Source organism: Grus americana, chromosome 4 (assembly GCF_028858705.1).
Source record: "Grus americana isolate bGruAme1 chromosome 4, bGruAme1.mat, whole genome shotgun sequence".
NCBI classification, from domain to species: Eukaryota; Metazoa; Chordata; class Aves; order Gruiformes; family Gruidae; genus Grus; species Grus americana.
The window spans coordinates 43572651-43598033 of NC_072855.1; the positions used below are offsets into that span (position 1 = coordinate 43572651).

Sequence of the window (25383 nt, forward strand, 5' to 3'; positions counted from 1 at the left end):
GTTTGACTGCTGCATTTATTACCTTCACAGATAGAAAATTGTAGCAAGAATCGATGACAAAAAGTTGCCTTCTCCCTGGACCTGCCAGTTACAGGTTTCAAAGACTGAGACTTCCCAGGAGGCTGCACTGACGCAGAGAGAGAGGCAGCAGTAACGGTATGGAGATTTGGAGGCGATGGACCAGACACTGTGGTTAGCAATAACTCTCTGTAGCCATAATGTAGGTTTCAATAATACCATTTTTCAAAAAAAAGAATGTAAAAAAATCTAGAAACATATCACATTTTTCTTTAAAATTATCTTAAAACACTCAGCAGTCATTTATTATAAACTCAGTGAGGAAATAAAGGAAGTCATATAATCTACAAATATAGTATAAATCATTATTATTTTCTGGCAAGCTCTGCTGTAGTGTAATATAAAACTCATTATTTAGTATTTCACATCAGCAGCCAAAAGCAGTTGATTATTTTACAATCCTAATCTTAACAATTTATTATACTTTTCAAGTTTCCATGGTTTTTTGACACAAAACCCAAGAAATTAATTCATCACTTTTATAAGACTTAACATTAGGACATGACAACGATTATTTCCCAAAGATGAGCCTTACTTAAACTGAACTGGACTTTCAGGAAAAGATTAAGTTGTAGAAAATGTTGCTATCCCACTTAGTCCTCCATCCTACCATTTTTAAGTGTTAGATCTGTCTCCTTGCTAAAGAGGATAAAGGACAACAGATTGCGTAAGGTTTGGTTGTGCCTTGTGAAGAGCCCAAAGCTCTCATCAGTATGCTGCTCTCATTTTTTTCTATTGCACAAAACCCTCCTAGTTTTCAGAACTACACATACTCTACAGACTGTTTCACTAAATATGGAAAAATAATAAATGTGAAGTCTTACTTAATAAAGGCCTAAAACCTCAGAAATGTAATTGCCTAACACAGTTCTTGATATGCATAAAAGATATATAGTAATGAGGTAGGTCATTTACTACCCAGCATCGTGTTCAGTAATAAATCATAGAATCATTTTGGCTGGAAAAGACCTTTGAGATCATCAGTCCAACTGTTAACCCAGCACTGCCAAGTCCACCATGAAATACAAGGTTTTGCATTTGAAAAGGTGGTGGGGTGGTGGTAAAACGCAGGTCTGCCTGCGTCCTGCAGCAAAACAACTCTGTGGTTTTCAAACGCAGGTTCCTGTGTTGAGACAGGCCCAGTGGGCACCTTTTCTCAGAAAAAAATAAATTTATAAAGTCCAGCTTGCAAAATTCTCTAGGGGTTTGTTAAAGATAGAGGATCAAAAGTGATGTGATCGCATTGTACACTAAGGATGTACATAAAATAACCCAAAAAACTGAAATAGCAAAGGGTGTCAGAAAAATAAGGATTTGAGTCATGAACAAAGAACAAAAAAAAAATAATCCCATGCACACTACCCAAAAGGATGGCATTGAGTGATGTGTTAAAATTACATTCTTATTTTCAAAACCTCTGAAAGACGGAATATACGTCATAACTTTGTAAGTCATCCTACCAACCTTTCAGTGCTCTGAGGAGCTCTCCAATAGCTGGGGACACCAAGCTTTTACAAATACCTTTACTGGAGGATTTAAGCAATTGGCTCACAGTTGTGCGTGATTTTGTGACAGTGCGCGCACAGGCACGAGCCAGTGGGCTGAGAACCAGTGAATACAATCACGCACACAGGGAAAATCTGGAGCACTGAAAGCTCCTTGTATTTTTAGGCTAGGGGTTCAGTAAAACAAAGCTATGTATAGCTGCAGCTGCAGGATGAGTGGGAGCTGACAAAGCAAAGAGGATAATGGCCATCTGAAATCTGGTTAAAGAGGTCGCTTCCACCATGCAGAGCTCAGGCTGGCAGTGCATATGGATTCAGGAAGTCTTAAGTACCAATCCCTGCTAAAAACCAAACAATACAGGGATTTCAGCCTCCATTCGCCTGCCACAGTCAAGTATTTTTACATCCTTTTAGAGGGAAGGGGGAAGAGGAAGAACACTGAATTTCAACAGGCATGCAGAGAGAGAAGTAAAAGTTTCTACAAAACACATGCAGAAGAGATGTGGGAGTGGTTCAGATTCCTCAAGTAATACTTGAATCGCTCTGAATGTCATTAACACCTTGATTTTTTGTTAGAAGCCTGATCTCATCTGCACTTCCACAGGAGTGCCTCTTCTGAGGATTACACCAGACTGCATGTGAAGCAGCAGGAAAATTCAGGTGGTCCTGAGTAAGGAAAACACTGTAAGCACCTCTAAAGGACTTACAGGGCAGATGAAGTGATATGTGAATTCTGCAGAGCAGCTGACATTAAAATACAAAGTGCAAGATCTTTGTAAGGGCTTAAGCCCTTCTTAAATACTTCCACTGTTATTTCCTGTGCAAGAGACAAATGTTTAGAGTAGATTCAACAGTATTAGACTACTGCTTCTGTTACTAGTACAACTCAACCAGTAGATTTTGAGATTCCAGTTAGTGAAAGCTGCAGCTTACCTTGAGAACGCACTTGGCCCAAAAGTTGTCGCTACACTGAGTAGCTATATATCCAAGTCCTTCAGAACACAAGCCAGCAGAATTTACAAGATGTTCTCCATTTCCATTTCTTACTGCCGTCTCTGTAAGTAGTTTACAGATGGAACTGTTGTAGACCATACTACCAGAAACAACGCGTCTTCATCAGAGAGATGAACAGAGTAAGACTCTATCTCCTACATGTTTTTATCACAAGTTTGTATTGAAAAAACATATGAAAGGTGTAATACACACATCAAACCAAACCACATTTATTTCATCAGTCACAAGTGCAAATATAGCAACAAGTCAGTTCAGCAAATTACAACACACAGAGAAGAATGTAATGTAAATGCTAAGTACACTGACAGACCAACTTCAAAAGAGCAGCAAAAAAACAGTTTCTTCAAAGAAAAACTTCTATTCTTTTGACCTGTAATCTAAAATAACATAATAAATCTAGATCAGGAATGTCTCTGCTAACTCTCATTTAGCCAGGTATTCTGTTACTAACAGTTCGCATTATCCAGCGTGCAAAAGGCTTGTCCAAGCTTCTTATTAACAGATGTTTTGGTTTTAAGCAACTTTTACCCAATATTTAAATAATACAGTGCTGATACCAGTTAATATGTTCTGCTATTTGATACTACAAATTTAAGAATATATATTTTAAAAAACTAAGTCCAATTTCAGTGTGCATATATAATTCTACCTGGATCCAAAGTTGGCAACATTAAAGATAAAATTGAATTATTTTTTTTTGTTTTTTCAAAAAAGAAAGGATAGACACAACTCATCTCAGGATTTTTGCATCATCTTTAAATCTGTAGTTAAAATATATGCAGTACTTACATATAAAATAGAAAGCATTCCCATTAGGAAGATACTGCAGTGTAATTAGCCATTTTTCCCTACCACTTAGTAGCCAAGGAACAAGATCTATGCTTAACACCCAATCACTATTTTGCTTTACAGAAAAGCAAAAGTTGACTACCAGTATTAGCATCAGAATTTTTACACTGGAAATTTAGTTAGCCTTCTTCTTCGTTATGAGTTGTTGCTTCTTCTCTTTTTCTTTATAGGCAATGAATTGAGAGTCTGTACCAAAGATTCTGTCCCACCACGTGAAGGTTGAAGCGTAATTGCCAATAAAGTTCATGTGATGGAAATCATGAAAACGGGCCCCAGCGTAGAAAGGTACCAAATGAAGAGGGTTCAGTGGAACATCATAGCCACTACAGGGGAGGGGAAAAAAAAAAAGCAAATATAGTAAGGATTTTTTCCAGATATAAACCACAAAACATAGACACTAACTTGTCATTTTTACAAAATAAGATTTTTTTGGTATTATAAGGCCTTGGAGTAATCACTGTTGCACTGGCTTAACAGGAAAACGAGATCTCTCGTATCCTAGCCAAATGCTTCTGTAAACTATCCCAGAATGGCTTTGGCACTTGCTGACCTTTTCGGCGCAGTTTACTAGGCAATACAAAAACATTTAAGTCACCTAAAAAAAAATCACAGTGGCCGACCTCCTGCTGGCTTAGTGACTTTAACTGACTCAAGAGTGATGTTAGGAAGGAGGAACAGGAAATAACACAATCTTTTAGTGATGACCTATGAATGTTAACTCAGCTGCTCATCAAACAGCATCTCAAATCAACTACAATTGTAGTATTTTTACTCTTACTCGGCTTACTGCAAGTTCTTCAAATGTTTAAAATTCAAAATATACGATTAAAGTAATATTAAAACCAGCACAGTTCGCTTCAGAGGGATTTCAACTCTTTTGCTTAGTAGTACTGGAAAGCATCTTACCACCACCTAGTGGGGAGAGCGCAAGGTAACGTGTTATTAACACCTCATATAGACAACAAACTAAAATTGTAATCATCAAAGGAGATTCATATTTTGCATCAATTACTTTATGATATATCACAACATACATTTCTCAGTCTACAAGTAATATGTAACTAAACCCTCAATGATTTGTACGATGAGTTCATTAGTAGCTCATGTTCTATTAAAACACTTGGCATTCAGCTTACAATAAGACATTATACGCTTCATAATATATTTACAGATATACAGTCAACTGTAATGCCAGCATTTCAAACATGAACTCCAACTGTCCCCTTCCTCTTGAACACAGGAAAGAAAAGGTCATTCATTTGCAGATGAACCCAACTAAACCTACTGGGATTTGCAGAGGCATTTTGGAGCCAAATTTGAAAGTAGTCAGTTTTACTACAGAGACAAGAAGTCTTGTCCTTTTCTCTACAATAAATAGACAAAAGCAATTTGTGTATGTATTTTAAAGACAGTCAGTGGTTGTACAGCCTGAAGCTTCTCTTGTCCAGGAAAACTGTCTGACAAAGTATTAAATAGAAAGAACTCTTGGCTGGAATATCGCTTTTTGTAATTGATTTTTGGTGTTCTAATATGCATAAGGTCACCTGCACACCAAATATCAAGAGCCAGACATCCTAATGAGGGACCTAGCTTCCAAAACCCTCCCTGAGATGCTCTAGCTGATAGTCTACACTCTTTTAATCAGCAAGATTTGCTATTAACGCTACCTCAAAACAGAAAACAGTGATAACTGTTCAGGTTGTGTCACTCTTTGTAAGACACTTAAAAGCATTTCAGTGCAAAATAAACAGTAAGTCTCAGTGAAAGAGACAGGTAAGTTTGAGACAGACTGAGTGAGATGAGAAAAAGCAATTATTAAAAAGCAACGAGGATTTCACCTGTGTACATCAATGGTTTCCATCAAGCGACATATCACCCATGCCCACAGAAGAATCACATGGTTACAGAAAACAACAATTCCAATAAAAAAGCCAGTTCCAAGGATAAGTGTTTCCAGAGGATGTGCATATTCTGCTTGCATTCCAAATGGAGACTAGAAAGATATAACAGGCAGGAAAACAGTAATTATTTTCAATTTTATATACCCCCAAATCAGAATCCCCATTTTGTGGTGCTCTCCCCTTCCCACAAGGCTACAATAGGACAAACGGAATGATGTTGTGGGTAAAGGAAATAGTCTGACTGAGCAATGGCCTTAACACAGGTGTTCAGCTCCTCACTGGGCAAACAGAAAACAGTATTCCAAGGTCATAAGGATTATCGTTCCATTAGTGATTCCAAACACTTCACTACTAGTTGAAGAGCTGAAAACTTTTATTTAGGCTTACCGTTACCCTAGGCCAAAGCATTATTTCAGGAATATTAAAGTGTTTGGCAAGCTCCTATCAGCTTTGCTATACATCCAGTCTTGGAAGCAGAAGAAAAAAGGAAGCCAAAATATTCTCAGAATCAGGATTCGCTAACAAATTTATTTTAAAAATAATAAAAAAATAAAAACCCCTCATCTTTTGACAATTGTTTAAAACAAATTCGTACCATTCAAACGTTATTTTGAGACTGAAATAAAACATTTTCTTTCCTTTACATACATACACACACCAGTCATTCCTACATTTGGTTTACCAAAAAAGATATTCCATAGAGAGTTTTCAGAAGTAGAACACCATACAAAGAGCAGAATTTAAAAAAAAAATTAACCTAATGCTGAAGGTTATAAGTCTGATTAGCAGAAAAAAAATAAGGTCCACTTCGGCTTAAGGATGATTTTAAAATCATCACCTTTTATTATCAGGGGAAGTTTTTAGTTAAACAGCCGTCAGCCTACAGATCACTTCCGTGTGAACTGCTAACCACTCTCAAGAATAATGGCCAGAAGCTGCTCCTGCTAGAGCCCTGAAGGGCTGCCAAGAGCAAGAGGAAAACAGCAGCTGCTGCTGCAGATGTAGGTACATACACAGGCATCAATCAATACCAAGCTTCTCTTATTTTCGGCAGCCTGCATAAACCACCCCTGACCCAGCAGCTTGCAGTTTACCTTAGGCACAGATTAGGTCATACACTGAAACACAGCAGCAGACAAACACAGCGGCACTGATTTCTGTGATCCAGAGGCAGTGCCATCTCAACACAGCAATAGTAACAGTCAGGTGTGAGCACGGCTGGACCCTGCCTGGCTCAGAACAGTGCCACCTCCAGTCCAGCATGGCTCATTACCTTGCGCTGAATGTCAGCTCCAACACCGCTAAATGCAGAACCACCCAAAACATGTCAGTACTGCAGTATCACGCAACTGGCTATACTGCTTCCAGAGGCCCCTATCCAAAGCTACAATCCTGCCAGGAATCATGTACGCTGCACATATGATGCGCACACCCAGACCGTGCAGGAGCCGCCTGTCTGGATCGTGTTCTGGGGATTACTATGCTCTGGGTAACACCCTAGGTAGTGGTGAACTGACAATCAAAATCAGAAACTTACCTTTTTCCCCTCCCCTAACAATCAGACATATAAATACACTTTTAAAAGCCTGCTTCACCTAGCTCAATAGATACGATCAGACTTCAGCAAGAGTTGAATGCGATCTTTCATTCCCATTAAATGAAATAAAACTACAGGAGATGTTTTCAGAAACAAAACGGATGACTGTTCTTGACAAAGAGCTCAAGAAAAGACACCTATCTCACTGTCAGAGGGACCTGCAAAATTCTCAAGTCTTTCAAATAAGGCTTTTAAATTAGATGTATGAAACCACATCTACTAAAAATTATTAAAAAATAATCAAGGAATACATACAACAAACTCATGGTGAACCTTATGGATATACTTGTATATTCTCTTGTGATGCAGCAATCTGTGCAGGAAATAGTGCCAGGCATCCTCAATCACTGCACATCCAAAACACTGGGCAACCAGAACATACCTTTAAAAAGCAAAAGAGCTATTAGTTATAGAATATACTAGCAGATGCACAATCTTGAAAGAGAAAATAGTTTATATGCTAGTAAGGGTGGGAAAGGTTTATGTGTATTACTGACTGAATAACAGTGCATTGACACTACCTTTTTAACATACTAAAAATATTAATTACCAGGTAGAAGGGTTATTGTGCTTTTCAACTCATCTGTTGATATGCTGCAGTGAGTTAGCATGCAGTATAACAAGCTGTCATTTGAATGTTACACACGCAGCCGACAGAGAACACCCACAGGCTGTGTAAGACCTAGATATAACAATATAGAGCATATCAGCTATCTAAACCAGATGGAAAATAGCTTTCCAAGAAAGATGAACTTCTGTTGCAAAGAACAGCTATCAGGGCGGGGGGCTGGGGGAGGAGGCAGCATTTGTAACTAATTCAGTTTTGTTTAAAAGTATACCAGTTTAGTGCAAAAAAGGAGAATGTGAAGCAGGTGGTACATTATCTCCCTTGAGGAACACACTGCTGCTATGATAAAAAACAAGATGTAGGGAAGAAACATTTAGGAAGAATCAAAAAATGTTGGCTAAAAAACCCCCACAAAGTCCAATGTTTAAGCCATGCCATCATGAATCTTTCTTTGTGTTATAAACTCCATTCTAATCCCCCTTCTTCCAAGTACCAGAACAGTTTGAGGCCATTTAAAAAAAAAAAAAAAATCTAGAAAGTTATAATTAAATTTTACATAAGTTAAGCATCATCAGAAGCAAAATTAACAGAGTTTACATCACCAAAGAATTATTGTGAATTACTGTTGACAGTACTATTTGTTAAATATTCTGCCTCCAACTGTATGGAACTCAGCATCAACCTACGAGAAAAATCTACCTACCATTTGGGCATCTCTTCCCATTCATACGGGATGTTAAAATACTCTGTGAAGTAATAGGTGCCACAAATCAGAGGAAGCTGAATGAAAAAGTGATTGAAGAGGAGTGTTTTGAAACACTTCCACTGCTTTTCCCATGTCTCTGGTTTATCCTAAGAAGCAGAAAAAAGAATCAGTGTTACATACTTGTCTTGCACCTAACCAAAGTGCTACAAAAATTACCTCAGAAGCAGTTTCATTTCACATTGGAAGACAAATAGCAGGTCCTCCAATAATACAAATTAACTCAGGCAATATAAATTACATGGGATTGGATTCAGCTTCATCAAAATGTTTTTTTTTTTAAGCTAGCTTTCTGTAAAATTTAAAGTAAGACTCTCTTAAGAGAAGTTGTCTTTGCCAGTCACCACAAACTATTCTTGTTATTTCAGTGCTTGTAATTAGCAGGAACATTTTGTATTCGTCACTTTAACACAAATCTAATTTTGCTTTTCTTCTTCACACCACTGAATGCATTCTCATAGCTAAAATAGTACAGGGAGAAGCTGAAGATAGGAGACTGCCAAGAAATAAGTTGTCTTGAAAACATCCAGTTTTTGCAGGGAGATGTTTTACCAATTAGTGTAGAAATTTCAGAAGCTGGTATTATTAATTTCTAATTCCTATTACAAGGAACTGGGAGAAAACAATTGTCTTTAAATACTGGATGTTACCAATTAGGAGTGTGCAGTCCATCCCAGGCTTTCTCCATCGTTGAAATACTTCAAAAATCCTTTCAAGAAGGTGTGCATAGAGATACTTCAAGGAGAAACTTATTAAATAAGCAGACCACATAATTCTTTCATAATAAGACACACCTCTACCACAAGATACTGTGATTCTACTATACCTTCCCCTGATGATATATAAACTCACATGGAGAAAATTTAACTTTGCTAACGTAGAGATCGGCATACCCTTTTCTCCCTAAACTACCATGGTGGAAAGGATACATCCCTCAGAAATAACTCCTTCCCCAAAATCCACTTCTCTTTCTCTCCTCACGCACACTGAAATTTTTCTGTCGCTTCCAGGATGTCCACAGTGATAGAGGAAATGGGGTCATATAAATTGGAAACTAGGCTACTATAGTTACACATTCTACTTCACACATTCAAAGACAAATCAGGAAGCATGCAGTTCACAACTTTGTCTTACCTGCTGAATTTTATACTTTTGCATGTACGGTATAAACTGGAAGACAAATCCAGGTACACAGAGCAAGAAATATGAAACTTCGTGAACTATAAGAGATCCCCAAGTTGCAATCTGGAACTTTGTGTAGTTATCCAGCATGTAATTCCAGGCATTTTTAAAAGGTTGCTGCAAGGGATTGTCAGGCAAGAAAGAGTCTATGTATTCCACCGCCAGATAAGCAGAGTTCAAGATATTAACGCTGTCGTTCATTGCCATTGTTCAAACATAAAGCATCACAAATCAGTTCTTCTACAGTTGTCTATAACTAACCTGCAAATTTTGAGGGGAAAAAAAAAAAGAATAAACAGCAGTTAATCTTCAGGAAAAAAACCCTTATTACTTATCTTAGTTGTTACCTAGTTTTAAAGTAAAAACAGGGAAGAGAAAAACAAATTTGCTTTCTACAGAATAGTGTAAAAGATTGGTTTGAGAGGCAAACCAATTTGAGAAGCAATCAGCTCTTCAGTTTTGAGATAAGGTCAAGGGAGCAAAAGGATAAAGAAATATTAATTTTTACTCGATTTTATTTCAAGTCTTTTGCAGGATAATTGTATTCTGTACTACAAGTTCACAGAAAGGCCCAAACCATATCTAGAAATTAAACTAACCAGGATCTCTTGATTATCCAGCCTCACCCTTCTCATAGCTGTGAGCCAGAACCCACATGAACTACATCAACACAGCAGATTACCTTTAGACTGCAGCTGGCTTGAGGCAATCCACCTTCCTATAAGTAAGGGAGTTTTCATCACAGCTCCCAAAAGCATAGAGGCAGCGTATCCACAGGTGCCCTGAACTTCTGCCATTTCCACAGAGTGGGCTGCTTGTTGGTTTGGGTTGGAAGGGACCTTAAAGATCATCTAGTTCCAACCCCTCTGCCATAGGCAGGGACACCCTCCACTAGACCAGGTTGTCCAAAGCCCCATCCAACCTGGCCTTGAACACTTCCAGGGAGGGGGCCTCCACAACCTCTCTGGGCAACCTGTTCCAGTGCCTCGCCACCATCAGAGAAAATGTCATCCGTATGTCCAATCTAAACCTACCCTTTCTTTAGTTTAAAACTGTTGCTCCTTGTCTTGTCGCTGCAGGCCTTGGCAAAACGTCTTTCTCCATCTTTCCTATAAGTCCCCTTTATATACTGAAAGGCTACAGTAAGGCGTCCCTGCAGCCTTCTCTTCTCCAGACTGAACAACCCCAACTCTCTCAGACTCCCTCCATAACCAGCATGCCCTCTGATCACTTCTGTGGCCCTCCTCTGGAGGCCCTCCAATGGCTTCATCTTCCACTCTAAAGCACGTGTGGAATTCACAGGCCAGAGGATGCTGGTGAGCCCCCAGCTGATGAGCTCAGACTAGGCCCAACGTACATAACGCACCAAAAACTGGGTATCTAACGACATTACCTATCCTTTTTCTTTCTTAGCAACAGCATCAAGACACTACCGTTTCTTACTAACGTCCAATACATCATAGCAGGTACCATTTTATTAATGGTAAACGCACCATAGCAGATGCCGAGGAAGCTTACAACGCCAGCTCTTCAACCGGTGGGCACGCGAGGCTACTTACCCTCCCGAAAAAGCAGTCGAGAGACCAGAGGCGAAGCTGCGCCCGGATCAGGCTTGTCCGGTCCCGTCCCGTCCCACCCGTGCGAGGACCCTGCGAGGAAGCGGGCAGACCTTGGCACTCGCCGCCCACGCGCGGGGCGATGACGGCGACGAGAGGAATGCCCAGGGGAGAGGCCCGGCCGGCGGCAGCCGCGCACAGCCGGCCCTCCGCGCCGCCGCGGTATGAGGGTGCCACCGGGAGGAGCCGCCCAGCCGGCTGGGCGCCCGCACCCCGGCACCAGCACCGGCACCCCCGAGTCAGGCCGCGAACCGACCGACCGACCGCCCGCCTTCCCCCGCCCTCCACCCGCCCCAGCGGCGGATCCCGCGCGCCCCCTCACCTGGATGACAGCAGCGGCGACAGCGGCGGCAGCAGCGCCCGTCACAGCAATAACAACCTCCGGGGCCGCCGGCGCTTCAAGTGCGCCCTCCCATTGGCCGCCCCGCAACTCCCGGCGCGGCGCCCATTGGCTGGCTGGCGGCCGCGGCGGAGAGTCAGGCGTGAGGAGGGCCGGGACGGAGCTGCGAATCCCGCGCACCGATTGGCTGAAGGGGTGGAGTGAGGATAGTGAGACTTCAGCGCGCGGCCAATGAGGCGGGAGGGAGTCCGGGTGACGTCAAAGACGTGATGAGGAGGAGACCGGTACCTCAGGTGGGCAGAGGTGGGCGGGGTCAGCCGGAAGCGGGCGCGGCCCTTCCTTCGCCTCGGGGCCGTTGCGCGGGGCCGCTGCCCGGGGAGCGCCGGCGGGGCCCCCGCCCCCAGTCCCCACAGGGCCCACCCGGGCGTGGCGGGCTGCAGAAGCTGCCGCGGAATACTACAGTGGGAGGAGGAGGGGAATCGGAGCGCGGCCCACGGGAGGGGGTGGCGGCGGATACGAGGGAGACTCGCTGCCCGTTACTTCCATCCGCGCTGCTCCTGACGCTTCGTTTAAAGCGGCGTTGGCTCTTGTACAAGATCGGCAGGGCAGGGTGGGGCTACGGTCGGACTCATTATCTTCTTTTTTTCCTTTTTTGTTTTGTTTTGTTTTGTTTGTTTGTTTGCCTTTGTGCACGCAGCCTCGGCCGTTCCCGCGCTGCCTGCGGCGGCAGGGCATGGGTGGTGTGTCCGTGTGCCTACGCACAGCCTTCCTTCCCGAAGTACATAAAAGGATTGAAATACAAGGGTAGAGCATAGTAGGAATGGACTAGAACCCCATTCATTGAGTTTGGTATCATGCCGGTAAAATTCTACAGATAATACAAACGTACAATTCAAATAAAATGTTTCTAATGAGCCCCGCAACCCCAAGCCACACCGTATCATACGGTATCAACAGTACAATGCAATCATCCATTTAATTTCTGCATCTGCCAAAAAAATTATTGTATTCTCAACCATCGTACTAATTTCACAGCTCAGATAGTTCCAGTGAAACTTAGAGGTGGCCACTACCTTAACTAACTGAAAACCTGCAGCAAACCAGTGATATTTACATGACCAGTTCCTAAACCTTAGTAATTCTTTTCAATTTGCTTGTATTCAGATCTTTAGAACACCAGCTTCCACCCCCACTCCCCCCCAAAAAAAATCTCTTCACTGATGTAAAGATTATTTGGTTTGAGACTTGTATTGAGAAACACAAGTTTTAAGCGACTTGTTGGCATTAGGAAACAATATACAAACTTTTATTTGAAGAAAATGTCTCAAATATGACAATAACTTTGGTCATGTTAAAAGGAGGCCATCAAAGAACGAATAAAAATGAGCTGCTTTATAAGCCTGGCCACATACAGTATATTCAGATACTAGCTAACAGAAGCTAAGGTTACACGCATAAAGAGGCCTTAGTACCATGCAAGTTCAACGCAATTTCATACATTCATTATAAATTTTCACTTATTTTCATGCCAAATCACCTTTTGGATAAAAAGGTAAGAAAGAAGTAACATCTAAATGTGACCAAAATGGAACAGAAAAAAAATCGTAAGTACAGACAACATTTTTATTAAAAAGATCTTGAAATTACACCTGTTCAAGAAGTGTTATACCATCTCTGATCTCTCCTTCAGTCAGAATTAGTAGTGTTAAGCAGTTACATATCAAAAAATACAACTCTGTTTTACAACATAGTACTGGCATATTCAAAGTACTGTGCCAAATTATAAATAGTAAAATCAGGTTTTGAAGTATTTCAATAGAAAGCAACTTATGCTCACACAAACATATATGCACATATTATAGTTATGTAACAAAAGTTTTATAAAAGGAAACATTTACCCCATGCCAGCTTGAATTACTGAGGTGGGATTCAATACCTACTATGAAGACTGACGGTTCATTTCTTTAAATATATTTATTAGTCTCTGGAAAAAATAAGACAAAAATTTACTTTCACCAGAATACACACCATTCTTCACTGACAATCCATTTCTCAGTCATGACTGACATAAGTCAGTCCTTATGAAAGTGGCTTCTTTTTTTTTTAAGACCTTGCAATAAAAAAGAAATGGTCCACTAGACTTCAAAAATTCAATCAGCTTCTGCTCAACTGCAGAATAATCCTACGCATTGCTTCTACCTAGAGTAATCTTCATCATCTGTCATCTGTAATTGTAGACAGTCACATCTTCCACTGTGACTCAAGGTGCAGCTACAAGTAGAGAAGTGCTTAGATACTCAGTCACTTCAAATACACTTGAAGACTGCTTCTAGTGCATATTCAAGTTGAAAATCCCTTTACTGATCATAATGGTTTGTCAATAACTGTAACACCTAGAGCGAGGAAAAAAGGCAGATAGTATTTAAAAAAAGATATCAAGAATATGAAAAGCAGGTTTTAATATAATATTTTGCAAGTACTATAACATCAAAAGCCTGTGCACCAGCGTTCATATTTTCCCTAACTTCTCTCTGACAAAGATGTCTGGATCAGTGCAAAGTTCTGAAAGTTTGTGACTTGAAAAAAAATTGCCATTACTCAAGTTTAATTTCGTTATCAGTGAAATATATCCTTAACATTCATGTAACTCATTTGAGAAACTGCAGTTACTGAAGGAAAAGATTCTAGAAACAGCTCGTTTTCTAAATATCAAATAAAAAAACACTTCTTCAGAATTGGACCCCCGTAGATGGAGACACAAATATCTTGTTAAAAAAAGGACTGGTCATACCACAAATATCTTTCTGACTCACCACTTACATGCCAAATCCCCCTTTGAGTACAGTTTAATACCATGTTTTTCCTTGTAGTGAGTAATTGTTTGAAGTCATCATTCAAAAAAATACCTTCAGCTTCTTCATAACTATTCTAGTATCTTAGGTTTTACCTTAGACAGGACTTTGTTTGGATGCTTTGTCAAATTTCTAATCCTAGCTGTTACACTGGAAAAAGTCTGTTAAATATCTATACACATTACCTGCATAGCTTCTTCCTGTACTCATACAAGATGACACAACTGTCCATTTATCAGTTGTTGGATTATAATATTCCACTGTTGATAAATTACAGGAACCATCATCTCCTCCAACTACATACAAGAGACCATTTACAGCACAAACACCTAAAAAAAAAAGACAGGAAACCAATGTGAAAATTAGCAATTGGCTTGTTCACCCCACAAAAAGCATGGTTTCTATTCTGCAACATCATGAAAGCAGCAGAAATCCAGAAACATGCCATTTACACCAAATAGCATTACCAGTATTTTAAAGTAATTGTTGGGTATACCTGCATTCCTTCTGCACATGTTCATGTCTGCAACCTGCTTCCATGTACTGGCAAGAGGATCAAACACTTCCACGCTTTTTCTTACCAAAGGACCATCATGACCACCTACTGCATACAATAAATTGTTTAACACACCAACACCTGTGAATATATGAAAATACTCAAAATTAACCAGAGAATGGTTTGACCAATACAAAGGAGAAACAACAAATATTATGTCCACTAACATAAATCCTTCATCCAGTCAACGTTAGGAACAATTTCAGAAAACAGTTGGGTCAGGATGCACTAAAGCAAAAAGACAGTAACTACAGCAAGACAAAGATAAAATGTCTTGCATGCCAATCTACCATATTGCAGCATACAAAGACCAGAGCTGTTCTGCAACAGAAGGTTTAGAAAATTTTGGACGAAAAGTGATGCGCAGGAAAATGAGGGTTGTTGAAATTTAGGAGTAATTAGAAGTGACAGTAAATGAGACAGTATGCTCAGCCAGCATAACAGAAATCTGACAAGATGATAAAGCGTAAGTGAATTTTTAGAAAGTAAAAACTGTGCAGTACCGAGGATAAAAGCTGAATGGATAGACATTATACAATAGGGATGTTTCCAATTAAGTGTCTGAATACCTTGTATACATAGACATGAAACAAAAGTAAACAGTTAGTGAGCACCTTCTTCCTCCAGAATTTGGAGGAGAACACCATGGCTCCTTGAACCAAGCTTCAGTTATCAAAATATCCAAAAGGATATTAAAGGGTCTCCTTTACTCCCTAGGGTCTCCTTCACAACAAAAGTTTATCAACCTGTAAGCTTGGGATGAAAGAATAAATAAAGCTAGTCTATGTCTACTTGCTAATCAGGCTGCATATATTGAAAAGATGGTAATAGGCGAAGCAGAAAGGAAGCCCTGTTTGTTTATTCCTCACTTTATAATGCACTATTAGAACCCAAATATCATAGATTTCAGAAGTGTAGGGTTTATTTTGGGGTTTTTTGGTGTTTGTTTTTTGGTTTTTGGGGGGGTTTTTTGCATTAAAACTTGTGAGTGATGGACCATAAAGACAACTGAAGAAAACACTACTGTGAAAGTACATTGGGAAATCTACTATATGTCACATATAAGATTATGAAACTCAAAGCTGAAATACAGATTTGCAAACATAGTTCTTAAAGGGTTCTGAAATAGTTCTGAAAAGGGCACAGCTTAAAATCTTTAATAAAGGGAAACAGCAAATATGAATGCAAAATATCAGTTAAGTCCTTCAGAGAAAAAAAAAATATGCTGGGTTAAAACAACCCACAAACCCTGAGACCTTAATAGCCAGGTGAAATATCTTTGAAAACATATCACTAATATGGTATGTAAGAGCCATTCCTATACGGGGAGAGAAATGACTCCTGCTGAAATAACTACATTTTCTTATTAAAAAGACACATTTTAATAATTAAAGGAAGAGTGAAGGAAACATGGAAGAGTTAATTGGTACTGCAAATCTGAAAAATAGCTTCTTAATAGGACACTGCTTTATAAATCATGCTATCTAATGTTTTATCAGTGATATTCACTACTAAATTTCCTGATATCCTTCTCAGTTAATTTAATTCCTCTTTTATTGCTATTATTTCTAGCTATCATGTCACAGTATAGTGTGACAGCTTTTCTTTCTCCTGCTCTGATCACACTATATTAGGGAGGATAATACAACATTCATCTTTCGCAGCATTAAACATTACAGAGCTAGAAGAAGGGCTGAGATTTTTAGTTTAAAAATGTGATGTGAAATAAACCCACCCCAGGCTTTCTGTATAGTTACCAACCTTCCTATCCAGTGTGTAGAGGTTTCCCTCTGCTACATTGCCATTTTTTCTTTGACAGATCCTTATTTTTAATAGTGTCCTCCGTTCCTCTTTGGTGCTTCATGTTCCCTTAATCCCACACCCAGTTTCCAAGTCCTACCTTATTTCTTGCTCCTTCCGTCTGTATCCTCTTGTTGCCGTCTTCTGAGTTCTCCTTTCTTTGTTATTTTTCTTCCCTGCCCATTTTTCAGGACCCTGTCTCTTATCTCTCATCCCTCCCAAATGGCCTATATCTGGATCTGAAGTTCCTCATCCCAATATGCTGCTGGAAACAGATCTGTCCCCGTATTGATAACTGAGAAGCAGTTGGTACTAGAGAAGAGTAACAGAGGGTTAACCTCTGAAGCAGTAGGAACAGAAAAGAAGGGCTTAAGTTCTTTGAGATGACAGAGATCCAAAGGTTTAATACAGGAACAAAATTTTCTTTAGTTAGCACCCATAACACCACCAGACCCGATCACCAGTCGAAACAGTTCTGGTGGTTTTGGATATTTGGCCACTACAGCCAAGCTCAATCAATAGTCATGATTCTCACATTACCACCCACTCCTCCCCTCCATGCACAAATATAATTTTTCATGTATTTAAAGGTGACACAGAGGAATGTTGATTATTTTACTCAGTTATATGAATCTGAAATAACTGACTACATTTACTTTTCCTTTTTTTTTTTTTTTTTTTTTTTTAATCAGAGGACAAGGTAAAAGCAGCAGAGAGTTAAGTAAACACGGTTCCTGAACTCTGGGACAAGGGGAGGGAGGAGAGGGGCAGAAAGATCCCAGTAATTAGTGTATCTAAGGCACTAAATTTCAGAGTCATAGAAATAATTCAACATTTTAAAAAAGATATCTGAAAATATCTAGTGTATAAATAAGCTACAAGCACAATGATAGTTTGCAAAACCAGGCTATTTAAAAAAAAAATAAATGCTGAGATAAAATGGGTGTGCAGGCAGATTGCAAAATGAAGCTTTGTCACAACCCACCAACACTATTTGTCTTTATCATGATACTTATAATGTGCCCATTTTATATAAATATTTTCCTCAAAACTTGCCAATATTACACAAGAGTATTTAACAGTACCCTTACTGCAACTCTGGCCAGTTTTTAACTCAGAATTTCCTTCCAAGATGCACAGACTGAATAACTAGAAGTTTCACAAGACAACCATTTTCTTGAGATACAGTGCATTGTGTTTCCTTCATTAATGTCATGGTTTTAGTTTAGAAACACAATCAAAACATTACTTTTAGCAGTAAGAGACATATCAGCTTGCTGATTTTGTAATGGTAGAATGGAAGTATCACAAACTAAATATCTTAATTTTAGTAATGATTTTAATACTGTTATCTATTTCTTTTAAAATAATTTGGACTTAAACGTCATTATACAGATTAAAAACTGTTCAGAGTTAATAAAGAATAATGGAAGGCAAGATGGAAAGTTGGGATAACTATTGATCATCTCCTGAGCATACTAAAAGTCCATCCAATTTTATTTGTAGCAACATCTCTTCCAATTATGAAGCACATTAATGCAATCACCAGTAGATATTTGAAGGGTGTTGCTAAAAAGCACCATTGAGTACTTGGCAAAAAAGTGACTTAACTAAAAAAATAAACGTAGAAAAATAATATCATGCAATTTGACTTGAAAAAGTCCATGGGAACACATCTAGAGAAATAAAACAACTTCTGCGAGTTGAAAAAACCTGAAATACCAAAAGACAAATAGAGGACAGTGAACAGCAAATGAGATTTGAGTCCATAATATAAATAGATAATGAAAATGCTAAAGTCAGTTTGGAGCTGCGGAAGCATCATTTCATTAAACAAAAGTAGAATACCACAAGGCACTTTTGATGTCTTTAAAGAGAAATATACATAACTCAGAATCGCAAGAAGGGAAAAAGAATCCACGAAAAAATAAAGAAGGGATTTTTAAGATTATAAAGAAATAAATGGATATACCTTGGCTAAACGATAAGGAAGGATAACATGTAGTAGCCTATACATATCCAAAGGATGTAAACACCAGGTGATGAGAAGAATTACTGAAGATGAAACAAAGGGTACATAAGTGGAAGTAATAGGATGAAACCAGTAATACAAACTTAAGAATGAATAAAGACAAAATTTCCTGCAGTGAATCAAAATGCAGAACAAGTCCTCTAGAGAGGTGGAAATCTAGTCACAGTTCACATGTAAAGTCAACCTGAAAACACTATAAAAAAAAAATCAGCCCTATACTGGCAAAGAGACATCTTTGAGGAAATGACTTTTTTCATCCTGGCCATCTAGATTTTGATACTTCAGTATTTAGGTGATACTAAATTATTTGACACAATCCATGCATATTAGGCTGTATGTTAAAAACATCAGAAGTTATGGAAAGAAGAGGAATATGAAAAGATGAAAAAGCAAGGAAAGGTATTTACTATTAACAGACTGAATCTCACTCTGTAGGACAGTTTTGTATTTATAACCTGCGATATATCAGCCATCTAAGACTAACACATTCCATCAGACTCAGACTTTAGCTTACCTTTTATATTTTTAGATACATTTTAAACCCACAAATTTGTTTCAGTTTTACAAGGATAGCTGATTCTTGTCCACTCACCTGCTCCACTCCGTCTAGTGCTCATTTCTGCAACATAGGTCCACTCGTTTGTATTGGCATCATAGCATTCTACTGAACTAAGGCACTGACGTGACGCCCCATCGTAGCCACCAACGGCATACAGTTTACCTAGAAGGGTAACCAACAGAAACCAATAAATTTCTAATGCACACAGACTATATTGGTACACAGGCTGAGGGGAAGTCGTCATTCTCTGAATTAGCTACTAATCAGTACCTGTCGGCAATCAGTTATTGAGCTTCTATTTTGTAATGGTTTAAGATAGCACGCTATAGTTCTTGTCATTTTTAGGAAGTAAAAGGCAACCAGTATCTTAACAGGAACGATGTGAGCTGAAAGATTCTAAACTGCCTAGCTGAAATACAAAGGTACTTTCCTCTGGTTTTAATTAAGAATTGTTCAAAAGCAAGCTAATTCAAGCATGTCCAACATCAGAAGCTTGCAAACTGGCTTCCTAGAAACATCAAGAATTCAGATGAAAATTACTTGTATAGTCTGCATTTTCAGATCAGAAACAGCGGTGGTTCCTATGCAGTTAAAACGCACACCTAAAACTGTTTTAAGAGCCAGCCCAGGTCTGCATTGTGCAAGCAACATCCAGGCTATTCACCACCAAGCTGACTCGAAAGTCAGCAGTTTTCCTGGCACTGTCCTTGAGATCATCCCCAGCATGCAACCACCAAAGTCAGCCACAGATAACAGAGTTGACAATACTGCAGTGCTACATCACTGAAAATCAATTTATAAGGTCATCACTGTAGTAATCAGGCTCTCTGGCTTTGCTGACATGTGTAACCTAGAGCATGCACGCTTAGTGAACTTTTCCTCAGTCGGCCTCAGGCACAGTTGAAGCTCTGAAAAAAATTTAAAACTACTATGCTAAAAGCTGGTCAAAACCAAGTAGAATGATTATGTGTTGTTCATACTATTTGAATTACAGGGTTGATCAAAAACATAAATCTGAAGTATGTTTTCAAAAGTGAGAAAATGTAGTAGGGTAAATGATTGCATTCCCTTTCTCTTTTTAATATCATTTGCCAACTTACCTCCAACAACACCTACGCCAACACTACTTCTTCTTGTGTTCATTGGAGCTACGTGAAACCACTCATTAGTCTTTAAGTTGTAAACTTCGACTGATGATAAACCTATGAAGACAATATAACATTATTTTCTCTATAAATCTAGGTGCAACATACTGTCTACCTTCTGGAAAATTCTTCATATCTGAAAATTCAAATTATTTCATTTTAAGGACTGTTAATTACTGTGCAAAAGGCACAACTGATGTCCTTTAGATAGCTAATTATAGTCAACCCATTCTCGGTATCTGAAAATGGGCAAAGTGATAAAAGCTTTTGTGGAACTCGGAAAAATTCTTCCCTGGATTTCATTTCATTTCTTTTCTTTCTTTTTAATTGAGTCACAGTGCTCTCTCCTACATATGCTTCTGTAATAGTTACTAAAGAAAAGGATCATCTCTGCACAAATGCATCTGTGAAGAGAATGAACAGTGTATGTCCAAAGCCCTCCCACAGGTCAGAGAAAGCTGTCTGTAATCCTATCTATACTACATGAAAATGCAGAGGTATATTTCATATGCAAACAGGACAAAAGAGACCAGGTAATTTTTCTGCTCACATCTTCCATGAGTCAAGGACTCAGACTATAGAAGGAATGCTGAAAGGGAACTTGTGAAAGATTCACTAGTTGTTAAGCCTGAACTCTTAGACAGGAGCAAAGAGCCCACTGTTCAGTTACCACTAAAGCAGATCCCGCACCACAAGGTGCCAGGCTACCCTCATGCTTGGTTTCATCACAGCTACCAGGAAAGAGACATTCAAATTTGATACCATTATGTCAAGAGTCATCAAAACTAATCAGTGGTGTATAAAGGCAAATATACCTGTACTCCCATCAAATCCTCCCACAGCATAAAGAAGGCCATTTAATACAGCTGCTCCCAGTGTGCTTCTCCTGTCTTGCATATTAGCAACACTTGTCCACTGGTCCTTCACTGGATCATAGGAATCTACCGTGCGAACTCTCAAAGAACCATTGAAACCACCAACAGCATAAACCATGCCTCCCATGTACACCATTCCTAGAGCAGGGAAACGAGGAGGAAAGATGAGCAGTTTGGTCTCCTTGTCAATTAATTTTATTCCGTACTGCCTTAAGTATGCAGATACTTGATACAATTTACAGTACTCACTACACTATCAGGCTTTTGACATTCAGATTAAGCACTAGAAATTCTGATGCTTTTTGTTACTAATAGCTCACATTTCTGAATATCATGCTTGCTGAATTTCTTCTTGCTAAGATAGCTGCTTTAAGATCACATTTTCACATTTTTAGCATCAGTTGGTCACTTCTTCACATTCCTTCATCTCATTTAATAATACGGTATTTTAATAGTAAAATTACTCATTGTTATAATGCATTAATATTTAAATGTATTTATCCTCTGTATCTATGGGAGGTAATAAATCAGTTTATTCTAGAGATTACAAACCAAAAGCAGTTTATTCTAGAGATTACAAACCAAAAGCACAAATTAAGCTCAAGTTATCAAACTTGTATTGTTCCAGATTAGCAAGTAATTCAAATTTTAAGGATGATCACTGAAGTCAAGGCTTAGCCCTTCTCAGATAAATATCTTAAGTACTGTTTCAAAGAACATATGATGCTTTATACAGACGCCTAAATTCTGAAACATTACCAACCATAACAAAAAATTAGGCATCATTTACCCGCTCTACATCTTCTGGAAGGCAATTCAGCGACTTGATGCCAGCGTTCTTCTTTAAAATCATAGCATTCAACACTGCGAATTGCCTTTGGTGCCTGTCCTCCAACTACCATCATCAACTAAAAGGGAGATAATATTTGTTAGTTATTTGCATAGATGAGAGCACCTGAAAAATCAAGAAAAGTATTAAAAAATAAAGCAAACTTCTGTACAAGAAATAATTAAAGCATGGTTCTGCTAAATAAGAAATGCGAGTCTTGCAAGCTAGGCAAAATTCAATTTTTAAAAGCACATGCAATTTGTAATTATTGTGTCCAAGGAAATATCTGATGTAGAAAAGCAGGAAGCAATTAGAATCTATGTAGAGCTCCCGTGAACGAGGCAGATCCTGCTGTATCTTCACATCCTACTCTGACTTCAGGTAGGAGATGAAGTTCAATGGAACTGTGACCATCCATCACAGAACAGCCTTAGCTGGTTCCTTTGAGAAATGTGCTAAACCTGCTGAATGGTATCTCCTATTCCATTACTGCAGTTGCCATATTAGTACTTTACTTTGGGAAGATGATATCTAATGCTTGTTTTATTTTCTCCTAAAATAAATGAAAGGCAATATTTAAGTAAAAATTGAATAAAATGCCTGAACTCAGAAGCTTCAGTCTTTATTTTGTTGAGGTTTTTGTTTTTGTTTTTAAAAACAGGCTTATTTCCCCATAATTGTATATTTCTCAAATGCTGAAGCACTTACTAAAAAATATTTATTGGGAGGGCAGGTAGTGGTAGCGGCATGTGTAGGTAGGAGACTGAAACATCTATCTCATAAGTAGTACGGAGTGTAAAGCTAATCACTTGTTATATTTTTGTGATAAATAATTCTGGTACAAAAAAATTTTTGTATAGCCCAAGTGATGGTCATGCTCTCGTGAAATCTTTTAAAATGGAGTTTGAAGAAATAAGTACATTGGAAAAATAAAGGTCTTACTTTTGGAAGGCTAGCAGGCGTTCTCAATTTTGTTCGAGTGCTTTTCATCAGTGCTCGTTGCTCAGTTGGCAGCAAGTGATACTTCATAGCTTCAATGAGGTAATCTTTACAAGCACTGCTGTTCTTAACCAATATTTCCTCTTCAACTCTCTGTTTATTAATAGAAGTTTAACAAGGTCTAAGCATGTTAAGGAAGTAAAACACAAATCACAATCTGAAGTGTAATAAAGTCTGTGTTATATCACTCAAATGCAGATTAATCTGATTTTTTAGATTGTCATTTAACCACAGTTAGAGACAAATTTATGTGATGGCAATATGCAGTCATTAAAAGGAAAAAAAAATCAGATGCCGATTCTCAATTAGTAAGTGGAACAATGTTAGGCAAGGTAAATAATTTTTCTTACAATCAGGCACATTTCTTGACTTTTCAAATACAAAGACTACAGAACACTAAGGGGGGGGGGGGGGGGAACTAGTGGAGACTCATTTAAGAAACTAGCAAGCCACCCCACAACAATAAAAAACACAACAGCAAAAACCCCAAAAAACCAAACCAAAACAAAAAAACACCCCACCAACCCAAAACAACCCACACAAAGTGGAGGGAACTCGTATCACAAAAACAGAATTTCTGAACACCTACCAACCTACTACTACAGCTGCTAACCAATGTTAATAGCAAATTCATATTTTTAATCTTAAGTATTTGTCCTGAGGCCAAATATTCAAAATGATCTTGTAAAATTTGAAAAAAAATATTGTATCTGAAGCAGGTAAAGGAATGTTTCCTTTGTCATTAATTCCTAATCAACTTAAACAATTGATACGATTCTGAAGTTGAAAATTTACTTATGAAAATAAGTCTTGTATCAAAGATTGTATTACAAATGAAAGCTAACCTAATCTCAGTGAATTACATCATTCAGATTACTAGTGTGGTATGACAAGTAGTCAGCCAAACTGATAAATTACTTACAGATGTCATCCTTTATGTGTCAATCCCTCTTTGGACTCTGCGTGCATATGCACATATGCACATGCGTATGTGGTGGCAACTGTTTAATTTTACAATCCACAACACACTACATTACACTTTTGTTTAAATTTAAAATTATCCATTTCGCATTAAAAAAATAAACAGAAAAGCTCACGTGCAGAAGAATTAGTATTCCTTTTTTGCTTACCTGAACTAAATATTCCCGGGAAAGCAAAGGCAGCCGAACATGCTCCATCAGGCGTGCCATTAGCTCCTGCCTTACATCTTTGTCATGGTTTACCCACGCTATCACTGCTTCAAATACCTTCCAGAAAACAAACAAATGCGAGTCCCTTCACTTATAAGTTCGTAAGTATGAAAATATCGGTGTGCCTCCAAAAATAGCTTTTGCTTATACTAAAATTCCTAGCATAAGAAAAGACAACAGCAGTTACAGCTCCCATTATTTCCATATTTATCCACTACAAAATTCTGAAGATGCATTAGCCAGTCTCTTTTTATATCACTTCTCTACTGGTGTTTCAAGGATAGCTGTGCTACATTGACAAAACGCACACTGTAATTTCATTGATGCTGAAAAACCAATAAAACCAGGTGAACAAACAACACAGCAGCAACGATATTACAATCCTCACACTTTTCTTCCTTTCTCGGAGAATCAAGCTGCCACATCATCATTCAAATGACTTATCACCTAGTCCTACTAGGAAAAGCAATCCCAAGCCTAGTTTCTCCTCTATTGCATAGCAGCTTATCATACACTAGAGCATTAAAACCTTAATTATACTCCACAGAAGCAGCATCACATGTATCAAAGCGATAGATCCGGACCTTCAGGGTATTATAGGAACAGCAACATGACTTCACTAGTTGCAGTTTAAGCCGATAGTTCTTAGAATCAAAGTTTTAAAAAAGGTTTTAACACAAAAGACTACCTAACCATACAAATCAGTATTCAAACATGCTGTTGAATACAATTTAGCCTCATGTCAACAGAGGTGTTAGTACAACTGTATGCTCCTTGGGAAAAAAACAAAAACCCAACATATTTCAAATTGATCGCAACTGGATTCAAAAGCTCAAAATGAATACATCTACAGCCTTAAACCCATTAGAAGCTGAAAGAGATGCACTGGGCCCACTGAAGATCACAGAGGTTCAAAAAATGGCTTTAAAAGAATGAGATCTAGCTAAAGGTGAGCCAACACACATTTCAACTCAAGTTTGGTTATACCAAGCTACCTACCCATCTCCTCTGCAACCCAAATTTGTTCAGGTAGGCTATACAGCCCACACATACATACAGAGTTTTAATACCTTTGTGGGACTGCTGATGTTAAAGTTAGTAGACAGCATATACTTGCTCTTCAAACTACTACT

The 25383-nt window shown here is 38.6% G+C and overlaps 2 protein-coding genes across 7 annotated transcripts in view; both read right to left on the reverse strand.

Moving 5' to 3' along the window:
• Window positions 1–2790: 2790 nt before the first annotated feature.
• Window positions 2791–11552, reverse strand: MSMO1 (methylsterol monooxygenase 1). 2 transcript variants are annotated; one of them, XM_054823999.1, is made up of 7 exons: window positions 11396–11552; window positions 11017–11106; window positions 9410–9718; window positions 8216–8364; window positions 7200–7326; window positions 5285–5439; window positions 2791–3769 (listed from the first exon to the last, which is right to left on the reverse strand). In XM_054823999.1, the coding sequence occupies exons 3-7, from the start codon at window positions 9662–9664 to the stop codon at window positions 3562–3564; spliced, it is 894 nt and encodes a 297-aa protein (XP_054679974.1). In that variant the 5' UTR covers window positions 9665–9718; window positions 11017–11106; window positions 11396–11552; the 3' UTR covers window positions 2791–3561. The 2 variants fall into 2 exon arrangements, with proteins under 2 accessions (XP_054679974.1, XP_054679975.1); XM_054824000.1 differs by lacking the exon at window positions 11017–11106 and having other exon boundaries at window positions 11396–11489.
• Window positions 11553–12645: 1093 nt separating this feature from the next.
• KLHL2 (kelch like family member 2) overlaps window positions 12646–25383 on the reverse strand; it is a 60817-nt gene continuing 48079 nt past the window's right edge. Inside the window, exons 7-15 of one of the 5 annotated variants that reach the window (XM_054823996.1) lie at window positions 24191–24307; window positions 23004–23153; window positions 22023–22140; window positions 21173–21370; window positions 20313–20414; window positions 19246–19374; window positions 14762–14866; window positions 14451–14594; window positions 12646–13806 (exon numbers count right to left, since the gene is read on the reverse strand). In XM_054823996.1, coding sequence (XP_054679971.1) covers window positions 13778–13806; window positions 14451–14594; window positions 14762–14866; window positions 19246–19374; window positions 20313–20414; window positions 21173–21370; window positions 22023–22140; window positions 23004–23153; window positions 24191–24307 — 1092 coding nt within the window. In that variant the 3' untranslated portion in view covers window positions 12646–13777. Of the gene's footprint in view, window positions 13807–14450; window positions 14595–14761; window positions 14903–15775; window positions 18677–19245; window positions 19375–20312; window positions 20415–21172; window positions 21371–22022; window positions 22141–23003; window positions 23154–24190; window positions 24308–25383 lie in introns of those variants that run through there. The other 4 variants (XM_054823995.1, XM_054823994.1, XM_054823997.1 and 1 more) reach the window with 4 other exon arrangements.